This window comes from Dipodomys ordii, unplaced genomic scaffold (genome assembly GCF_000151885.1).
Source record: "Dipodomys ordii isolate 6190 unplaced genomic scaffold, Dord_2.0 Scaffold2, whole genome shotgun sequence".
Taxonomy (NCBI): Eukaryota; Metazoa; Chordata; class Mammalia; order Rodentia; family Heteromyidae; genus Dipodomys; species Dipodomys ordii.
In genome coordinates this window covers 24,472,181-24,482,556 of record NW_012267218.1, presented here as the reverse complement: position 1 = coordinate 24,482,556, position 10,376 = coordinate 24,472,181, and the positions used below count along the sequence as shown (strand labels likewise).

At 45.6% G+C, this 10,376-nt stretch overlaps 1 protein-coding gene across 1 annotated transcript in view; it reads right to left on the bottom strand.

Annotated features, from left to right (window-relative positions):
* The window catches only part of Zfyve1 (zinc finger, FYVE domain containing 1), a 76,377-nt gene that overhangs the window by 35,108 nt on the left and 30,893 nt on the right, over positions 1-10,376 (bottom strand). The window contains 1 exon segment of the mRNA XM_013017222.1: positions 8,660-9,164. Coding sequence (XP_012872676.1) covers positions 8,660-9,164 — 505 coding nt within the window.

Below are 10,376 nucleotides of genomic sequence, written 5' to 3'. Positions count from 1 at the left end.
CCCATGTAATTGTAACCCCTCTGTACAGTATTTTCACAATTTTTTTTTTTAAAAAGAGACTTATGGACTTTCCTGCCCAGGCTGGCTTTGAACTGTGATCCACAGACCAGAGTCTTCTGAGTAGCTAGGATTACAGGCGTGAGCCACCAGCACTCAGCCACTGTGAAATGTTATCTCCACTAAACTACCAAGAAAATCTAGAAGTGGAGCTGTGGCTTAAGTAGTAGAGTGCTAGCCTTGAACAAAAGGACCTTGCCCACGCCCAGAGTTCAAGCCCTGGAACCAGCACCAAAAAAAAAAAAAAGATAGAAGGCTGAGAGTATGGCTTAGTGGTAGAGTGCTTGCCTAGCATGTATGAGGCCCTGGGCTCGATTCCTTGGTGTCACATAATAAATAAATAAAATTAATTGAGGGGCTGGGAAGGTGGCTCAGTGGTAGAGTGCTTGCCTTGCATGCATGAGGTGCTGGGTTAGATTCCTCAGCACCCCATAAGCAGAAAAAGCCAGAAGTGGGGCTGACACTCAAGTGGTAAAGTGCTAGCTTTCAGCTGAAGAGATGAGGGACAGTGCCCAGACCCAGAGTTCAGGCCCCAAGACAGACCAAAAACAAAAAAAAAACTGAGCCAGGCCCTGATGGCTCAATGATCTGAGGATCGCAGTTCAAAGCCAGCCCCGGGCAGGAAAGTCTTATCTCCAATAAACCACCAGAAAACCGGAAGTAACACTGTGGCTCAAGTGGTAGAGCACTAGCCTTGAGCTAAGGGACAGTGCCCAGGCCCAGATTCAAGCCCCAGTACTGGCACCAAAAAAAGAGAGAGAGAAAAGAAAAATACTACGAAATACTATTTGCTTTAACACTGTGAGGTGGAAGCAGGAATTAAGTACTGATACATGCTGCAATATAGACAGACTGCGAAAATATAAATATGTGAAAAAAGCCAGAAACAAATGACCACATAGTAGATACTTCAATTGGCATAATGTTTAGAACCAGCCAATTTATAAAGCAGAAAGTAGATTAGTGGTTGCCCGAGGCAGGGGGCAGAAAAAAATACAAAGGAGCTGCTAATTGAGTACATGGTCTCTATTTGGGGTGATGGAAAATGTTGTGAATTACATAATGGTATAGATTGCTTAACTTTATACCAAAAATGTCTAAATGTGTACTTTATTTTTATTTTTTTTTGGGGGGTCCGGTTGTGGGGCCTGAACTCTGGTCCTTGGCACTGTCCTTCAGCTCTTCAGCTCAAGGCTAGTGCTCTACCCCTTGAGCCACAGCGCCACTTCCGGCTTTTTTCTTTTTGCTTATGTGGTGCTGAGGAATCGAACCCAGGGTCTCAGGCATGTAAGGCAAGCGCTCTACCACTGAGCCACCTTCCCAGCCCCTATACTTTATTTCTAATCTACTATAATTCTAGGAATTTTGATGTCAATGAGAATACTAAATGCCACCACAATACCAGGTCCTTCACTAAATCTAGGAGCCCAGGACTTGTCTATCTTATCTTTACATGCACAGCACTTAGAAGACACCTGGTACACAGTTTAGTATCTAGTGAAGGAATGAATGAATGACCAACACTTTACTATCACCTTTAATCACTTTCCCCCCATATGTTTTTTTCTACAGGACTGAACACAGCAGCATTTGATAACCCAGCAGATAACTCTTGAGAAGTTGACACAGAATAGGCCATTTTGTACCTGTGTCACTCAGCCAGGCATGTTACAAGTTGCTAAGTATCAAGCAAGAGACATACAAAGACTCCCCAAACTTCTCCCAACAGAGTCAGCTAAGGTCAAGGTGGCCAGCTGGAAAGCCTTCTACCTCCAACAGTCAGGGGCAGGGAAGACAAGGCCTGGGGATTGTCTCCAGGAAAATCTACTCTGTCAACAATCCTTTCACCACCCAACAGCAACTGCTAGCCAGAATACCTCTAAATGGGCACCTGAAAAGGGACATGTGGGAGCCTACGGACAGAACTCAGTGTCTCTGGATTCACAATACGTACTCACCACACATGACATAGATAAGTTACCTCATCTGTTAGCATCTAGGATTTTACTTGGGATGTGTTAAGTATACCTGTGCCTGTGTGGGGCATATGTATCTGAGCCCACTGAAAGAACACTGAGAGAAAGAGCTCATGAGGAGTCCTAGGCAGGTCTTTCTTCTGATGAGTCAAGGGTCATCATTTTATACGTACTAATAGCATGAACTGAAGATATCGTTCCCTCCCCAGGCTGGACATTCATTAAACCATCAGATAAAGAAAAAGTGCCAGGCAAACTGAAACCAGGCCTTGTTTTTCTTCCTACTGCCTTTCACCTTAGCTTTATTCCCTATAATAGTACTAAACACACCCCTAACCTGTGGGCATTTTCCCCTGAGCTAGAAAGCAGTGAACTGCCTTCACAGAGCTGGTAGAAAGACTGGTTTCAAAGGCACAAAACCTGCTAGAATGTAATTAGTTTGGCTCAAGGAGAATGTGATGGCTTCTTTGCTTAATTGGAAGAACACAATGAGGACACAGGGTTTTGGTGCACCTCGGTCTCTGAGGACTGGCACAGAAAGGCTTTTGCTACAGGGCAGAAAACAGGCCAGTTACCCATAGGCTCTGAGAAGCAAGGATACAGAGAAGGATGCCCACCAGAGTGCTGCCAGTCAGAAGCTGAGGCGGCTCTGTGGCCAAGCCTCTCTCACCTCCCCAATCCATACCCCTCCTCCCTCAACCCCACCCGTGTCCTTTCTAGGCTTCATGTCCCTGAGCACAAAATTCCCATGACCTTTACAGTATAGCAAAACTGAAAGGAAAAAAAAAAAAGGAAGAAAGAACAGAATGATTGGCTTTTAGTCTGGAGAGGTAAAGATAAAGAAAAGATAAGAAGATTCTTTTTGAAGAAGGAAGGGGCCACAGCAGGGTCAAAGCTCCAACTCTACTTGTTCTTCCTGTTTGCAATCAACTACCCCCCAGCCTCATCCCCATGCTTCATTCCAGGAAAAGACTAAGCTCCTGACTGAGGCTTGCCAGCAGCCACCCCACCCAATTCTACAACAGGTCTGAAATAGTCCTTGGCCTGACACAACAGCAAACACCAAAGCCACTCCTCCCCAATTTCTGCCTTCCCTCCTCCCAGAACTTGCTAGATTCTTAAGACCTGGAATAAATCAGAAACCCTGGCCTTGGAAAAGTTATTTTCACTACTGAAGCCTTGGGGAGGTAAGGTAATAACCAAATGTACAAGCCTTAGGGATTCTGAGGACTAAATGAGACCAAGAGTATAAAAAGCTGAGCACAAGGCATGGTGGACAGTAAGTGCAAACAGGAGCCATTATCTGAAAGGACAACCCCCTGGGAAAACACCCAGTTGCGGAGTGTGCAGGCAGTGGCAACGACAGCCAGGCTTGCACCTGCTTGTTGCTCACAAGTTACTTGTTCAAAAACTAATTCAACAATGTGGCGAGATCTAAACCCATGCTACTGACAAGGGGAAGATCTCACTGCTCGCCTCACAGAACTCCTTTCCCCTTCCTCTAATCAAAATCCTGATTATTAATAATTCTAGTGTTACTTTCTCAGCTGGCTCCTAGTAGTGGCCACCTAACAGCATATTAACCTCTAAGAAACTCAACAACACTCCTTTTTCCCTCCCCCTCATTCTGATCCAGGTTTTTTGGTTGTATAAGCTTCCAGCAGAGTTTGTAGAATAAATACCAGTGCTCAGTGGTCCCCATTATTCTGATTTAGAACTCGAGTGATTGATGGAAGTGAAGTGTCCAGAAGGCAGCCTTTGACCAAGCAAGCAAGAGGAAAAAATGAAGACAGTCTGTCTCTCTCAAAAGATCCCGGCTCAGCCCTCAGGGTCATTCCAGGAAGAACACCAAGCAGACTTTGTCCCCAGTAACCCTGGGAAAGGAAAAGCAAAAACCCTGGAGAAGGAGGCAAGTTCTACAAACAGCACAGCTAGACAAAATCCCAAATAGCTCAGCATTAAGGTCCTCTACCCTTATGGCTCTCTGGAAGAAAAGAATCTAATCAGTACAACCATGATCTAGGTATTCCTCTCAAGTTTTATAAAAGTGTTCCCTATAACAGAGCCCAAAATCAGCTCCTTCCTCATGTAATAATGCAAGAAAACACAGGAAGCTTAGCTAAACAAAATGATGGTAATAAATTCCATGCTGAGCCTGGTGCTGATGGCTCTCAGCTGTAATTCTAGTTACTCAGGAGGCTGAGATCTAAGAATAACAATTTGAAGATCCTAGGCAGAAAAGTCCATAAAGACTCCTATCTCCAATTAACCACCAAAAAAATTAAAAATTAAAAAAAAAGTGGATCAAGTCATGAAGTACCAACCTTGAACAAAAAAGCTAAGAGACAGTACCCAAGGCCTGAGTTTACACCTGAGTTTACACCTCAGGATCCTCCATAAAAGCACATGCACATATACATACAAAACTAATAAATAAATAAATGTCATGCTGGGCCAACAAATGAGTATTGTACCTTTCCATCAACTCCAAAACTAACAAGTAGACAGTTATTCTCAAAAGGAAATTACAACTTATTTGTTGGTTCCAGCTTTAATTTGCTTTCTTTCCCTATTTTGCTGAGTTCACAGGAAAAGAGAAAGCCCAAACTTGCTTTTATCAGAACTGGGACCAGACCCTCAAATACAAGCAAATTGGAGTCTTTCATTTAATCAACATATTACAGCACATCCCGTGTCCAGCACTGACCTGCTAGACCAACACAACCTGGGGAACTCTTGCTTTCTTCTAGGCAGGAAAGAAGTAGAAGGGGAGGAAACTCATTTTTGAGACATCCAAAGCCACTAACAACAGGAGCCTGGCACCTGTAATCCTAGCTACTCAAGAGGCTAAGATTTGAGGATCACAGTTTAAAGTCTGTCAGGGGAAGGAAATCCCCAGAGATAATTATCTGCAAATAACTACCAAAAACCGGAAGTTGAGCTGTGGCTCAAATGGCTGAGCATTCACCTTGAGGAAAAAAGCTCAGGACAGGACCCAAGGCCTAGGTTCAAGCCCCAGGACTGGCATAAAACAAAACAAAACAAGATTTATGTTCATGGCTTAATTTTCTAAAGGATTTTCTTCAAACTCTATCAAAGAAATGAGTAGAGGCTGGGAAGGTGGCTCAGTGGTAGAATGCTTGTTTTACATGCATGAGGCCCTGGGTTCAGTTCCTCAGCACCACATAAGCAGAAAAAGCCAGGAGTGGCGCTATGGCTCAAGTGGTAGAGCCTTGAGCTAAAGGGCTGAGGGACAGCACTCAGGCCAAGATCAGGCCCCACAACCGACCCTCCCTTCCCCTCCAAAAAATCAGTAGAAACCTATTTTTAAGGCCCAAATGAAGAGATTCCATTCCAATATCAAATCCCTATTAGCAGAAAGTTTTCTAAAACCTGTTTCCCCAACACAGTACATTTATTTTTTTAACACAGTACATTTAGAATATTTCTTCTTATCTATCCTAAACTTTGTGTTTATCCATGGATGTGATGGTAGAGTTCACATACAAACACAACCATTTCTCAATCAAATGTTTTCTTAAGATGACTGAAGTCACAAGCCTGGCCTTACAAACACATGAAGCACATTTAGTAAGGGCAAAGATCACTTTCTCTTACTCCAGTGTCACCAAAGTGTTCTGTGACTTGAAAGGTCAGGAATTCCCCTCCCTGGGCTCATAAACATCAGCCATAGATCCTTCTCCTGTCCTAGCAGCAAAGAATGTCTTTGTAAAGATGATCCACACACCATTCTTCATAAATTCCCTTTCAGCTCCTTGATCAGTTTCCTTGACCACACCCAACTCACTGGAAGGAAAAAAACCTTCTGATTCTGAAGACTGGAAAAATCAAATCATTCTCAAGACTTACAGCATCATGAAAGTCCATCTCATTCAATGGCTAGGCACAGTGGCACACATCTGCTTTCCCAGCTACAGGGGTAGGTACAATGGTTCTGGGCTCACCTGTCATCCCCAATGACACAGGGAGCTCAAGTCAGTCTTTGGACAACCAAAGAACAAGGAGGCTGGAGGTATAGCTCCAGTGGGAGAGACACCTGCCTAGCAAGCACAAGACCCTGGGTTCAAACCTCAATACTGAAAGGGAACACACACAGACACAGACACACACACATGCACGCACCCGTGCACACGCGCACACACACACGCACGCACACACACACACACACACAGAGGCACACACATGCGAAGAGTCAAAATTCTAATCCACTGTCCCAGGGAGCAAAGCAGTTGACTGTAGGACTATCTTCCCAGAAGTACAGGGGCACTATTTAGGTGGTGGAAATGTCCTATGTCATATCTGTAGTAGTTTGGTATACACACATCAAACTCAAACAACCTTCCTAAAGCACACAAAAATCACACCTCAATCAAGTTAGTTTTAAAAATACAGTGAGGGCCAGGCGCTGGTGGCTCATGCCTGCAATCACAGCTTCTCAGGAGGCTGAGATCTGAGGGTCGTGGTTCAAAGCCAGCCGGGGCAGGAAAGTCTGTGAGACTCTTATCTCCAATAAACCACCAGAAAACTGGAAGTGGCACTGTGGCTCAAGTGCTAAAGCACTTGCCTTGAGCTGAAGAGCTCAGGGATAGCACCAGGCACAGAGTTCAAGCCCCACCACCCACTAAATAAAAAAATAAACAGGGCTGGGAAGGTGGCTGGTGGTAGAGTGCTAGCCTTGAGCTGAAGAGCTGAGGGACAGCGCCCAGGCCGAGTTCAGGCCCCACGACTGGACCCCAAAAAAAAAATAAAGAGTTCAGTATACTCACATCCTTAATTCTTCTGTAAAAGAAAAAATTAGGGGAAAAGAAAGGAAGTGGTGACATTGACCAAGAAACAGGGTACACATTACCTGACTTATAGAATTGTAAGCCTTTTGCAAAACTATTTAATAACACTAAAAAATGCAGACACAAAAAGACAAGGTCTCAACTGAAACTGCTTTGTACAATTAAATATTTTTTTAATATTTCTTAAAAATTTAAATAAGCCTGGCACCAGTGGCTCACGCCTGTAATCCTAACTACTCAGGAGGCTGAGATCTGAGGATCCCGGTTCATAGCCAGCCCAGGCAGGAAAGACCATGAGACTCCTATCTCCAATAAACCACTAGAAAACCAGAAGTGGTGCTGTAGCTCAAGTGGTAGAGCGCTCTCCTTGAGATGAAGAGCTGAGGGAGCACCCAGGCCCAGAGTTCAAGCCCCATGACTGACAAAAACAAAAACAAAAAAACCTTAAATAATAGCCAGGCACCAGTGCCTCATACTTATAATCCTAGATACTCAGAAGGCAGAGATCTGAGGATTTTCGTTTGAAGCCAATCCAGGTAGAAAAGTCCAAAGTCCACAAGACGCTTACCTCCAATGAACCAGCAGCTATGGCTCAAGTGGTAGAACGTTAGCATGAGCAAAACAGCTAAGGTATAGTAACCCTGGCCCTGAGTTCAAAGCCCAGTACCAAAATAAATGAAGGGAAGAAAAGGAGGGACAAGGAAGGGAAGGAGGTAGCTGGCTCTATGAGGTACAGCCTAGCCTCAAGATCATAATTCTCCAGTCTCAGTATCCCAAACTAGACTATAGGTGTGAGTCATATGTCCAGTTCACCTATTCTTTCTTCATCTCATTCTAGTCAAGCTTTCAACCCTAATTCTGTGTTGCCAGAACCAGTTTGAGTGAGAGGTACTTCTGTTTTGTTTTTTTGATCTTGGGGCTTGAACTCTGGGCCTGGGGGCTGTCCCTCAGCTCTTCAGCTCAAGGCTAGTGCTCTACCACTTGAGCCACAGTGCCACTTTCTGTCATTAATTGGAGATAAGAGTCTCACAGACTTTTCCTGCCCCAGCTAGCCTTGATCCATGATCCTCAGATCTCAGCCTCCTGAGTAGCTGGGATTACAGGTGGGAGCCACTGGTGGCCAGTTTTTTTTTGCTTTGTTTTGTTTTTTGGTTGGAGCTAGCCTTGATCCATGATCCTCAGATCTCAGCCTCCTGAGTAGCTGGGATTACAGGTGGGAGCCACTTGGTGGCCAGTTTTTTTTTTGCTTTGTTTTTTGGTTGGTCATGGGCTTGAACTCAGATCCTGGGCACTGTCCTTGAGCTTTTGTGCGCAAGGATAATGCTCCACCACATTGACTCAATAGCTCCCCTTCTGGTTTTCTTTTTTTCTTTTTTGTCATGGAGCTTGAACTCTGGGCTTGGGCTCTGTCCTTGTGCTCTTCAGCTCAAGGCGAGCGCTCTACCGCTTGAGCCACAGCACCACTTCTGGTTTTCTAGTGGTTTATTGGAGATAAGAGTCTCACGAACTTTCCTGCCCAGGCTGGCTTTGAACCGCGATCCTCAGATCTCAGCCCTCTGAGTAGCTAGGATTACAGGCGTGAGCCACCGGCACCCGGCTCCCTTCTGGTTTTCTGATGGTTAATTGGAGATAAGTCTCAAAAACTCTCCTACCCGGGCTGGCTTCAAACCGTGATCCTCAAATCTCAGTCTCCTGAGTAGCCAGGGTTATAGGCATGAGCCACAAGCACCTGGCCTCAGCCAGGTTGTCACTGCCTCTCATAGCCATCTCCTTGTACCCAGAAGGGGCACTCTGGGACCCTGTGCCCTGTTTACTCACCAGAGCCCAGTAGTTGAGTGTGTACAGTCTCATGGAAAATAATAACTGCAGGGCCCAGGGTGGATAAGGGGACATCTAGGCCACAGCGGGCAGTGGTAGCTTTAAGCTCCTTGGTGAAGTGTTTTAGATAAGCTTCTGAGGCATCCCCAAGGAATTTGAAGAGGTCATTATGTAGCCGGTCTGCATGAGTTCGATAGATGACCAGGTCTGAGATGGCCAGAACCTTGAGCAGCAGCCGTGTTCGCTGGCTGAGATTCACCGTGGCCCCCAACAGCCCTTCTGTGTCTATCACTGCTACTTTGTGCACTGGGTCATAGGCAGCCCACACTCCCACCGTGCAGGACTCCTGGGCAGGAGAAGTTTTGAAGACTTCACGGCCATAGAAGAAAGTGTGGTTGAGGGTATGAGACTTTCCATCACCAGTATTTCCAAAAATGGAAACCACCTTCAGATGCTGATCAGGTTTACAGTCCAATTTCCTAATAAAGTCCTCTTCGTTTGTTACCTTCAAAAAACAAAAACAAAACAGAAAAGGCAATGAAACCTGCAAACTAAAAAACCAGAAACACCTACAAGAAGGATGAGTGCTTCCCAAAGTCAGGGTCTATGACTGACCAGCAGGATGGGAAGGAGACAGACGAGTCTCAGAACAAGGCTCCACCACACTTTCCAACCTCAGGAGATTGCTTACCGATCTCTGGAGCCTCTGAGCCTCAGGCAGTGCAGGAACTCAGTGGTCACAAAAGAACCAAAGCTATAAAACTTTTTAAGACACAGAGCCAGGCACTGGTGGCTCCTGCCTGTAATCCTAACTACTTAGAAGACTGAGTTGTGAGGATCCTGGCTCAAAGCCAGGAAAGTTTGTGAGACTTTTATCTCCAAATAATCAACAAAAAGCTGGAATTGGAGCTGTGGCTCAAGTGGTAGAGCACTAGCCTTGAGCAAAAAACTAAAGGAGAGCACTTAGATCCTGAGTTTAAACCCCAGTATCACCACAAAAAAAGGGGGGGCTGGGAAGGTGGCTCAGTGGTAGAGCGCTTGCCTTGCATGCCTGAGGCCCTGAGTTCAATTCCCCAGCACCACATAAGCAAAAAGAAAAAAGCTGGAAGTGGTAGAACGCTAGCCTTGAGCTGAAGAGCTGAGGGACAGCGCCCAGGTCCAGAGTTCAGGCCCCATGATGGGACCAAAAAAAAAAAAGCAGGGGTGGGGTCTGGAGGTAAAGCACAACTGGTACAGTGCCTGCCTTATAACTAGGTAAGAGACCTTAAGCTTAATCCCCACTACCATCAAAAAAAAATCAGGAATTTCAAGCCAGGCACCAGTAGCTCATGTCTGTAACACTAACTACACAGGAGGCTGAGATCTGAGGACGACAGTTCAAAGCCAGCCCAGGCAGGAAAGTCTGTGAGACTCCAATAAAGTATATAGAAAAAGGTGGAAAAAAGCCAGAGTAGCACTGTGGCTCAAGTGGTAGAGTGCTGGCCTTGAGCACAGAAAGACTCAGGGATAGAACTCAGAGACCCTGGGGCTGGGAAGGTAGCTCAGCGGTAGAGTGTATGTCTTGCAAGCATGAGGCCCTGGGTTCGATTCCTCAGCACCACATAAACAGAAAAAGCCGGAAGTGGCGCTGTGGCTCCAGTGGTAGAGCACTAGCCTTGAGCTGAAGAGCTGAGGGACAGCGCCCAGGCCCAGAGTTCAGGCCCCATGACCGGCAAAA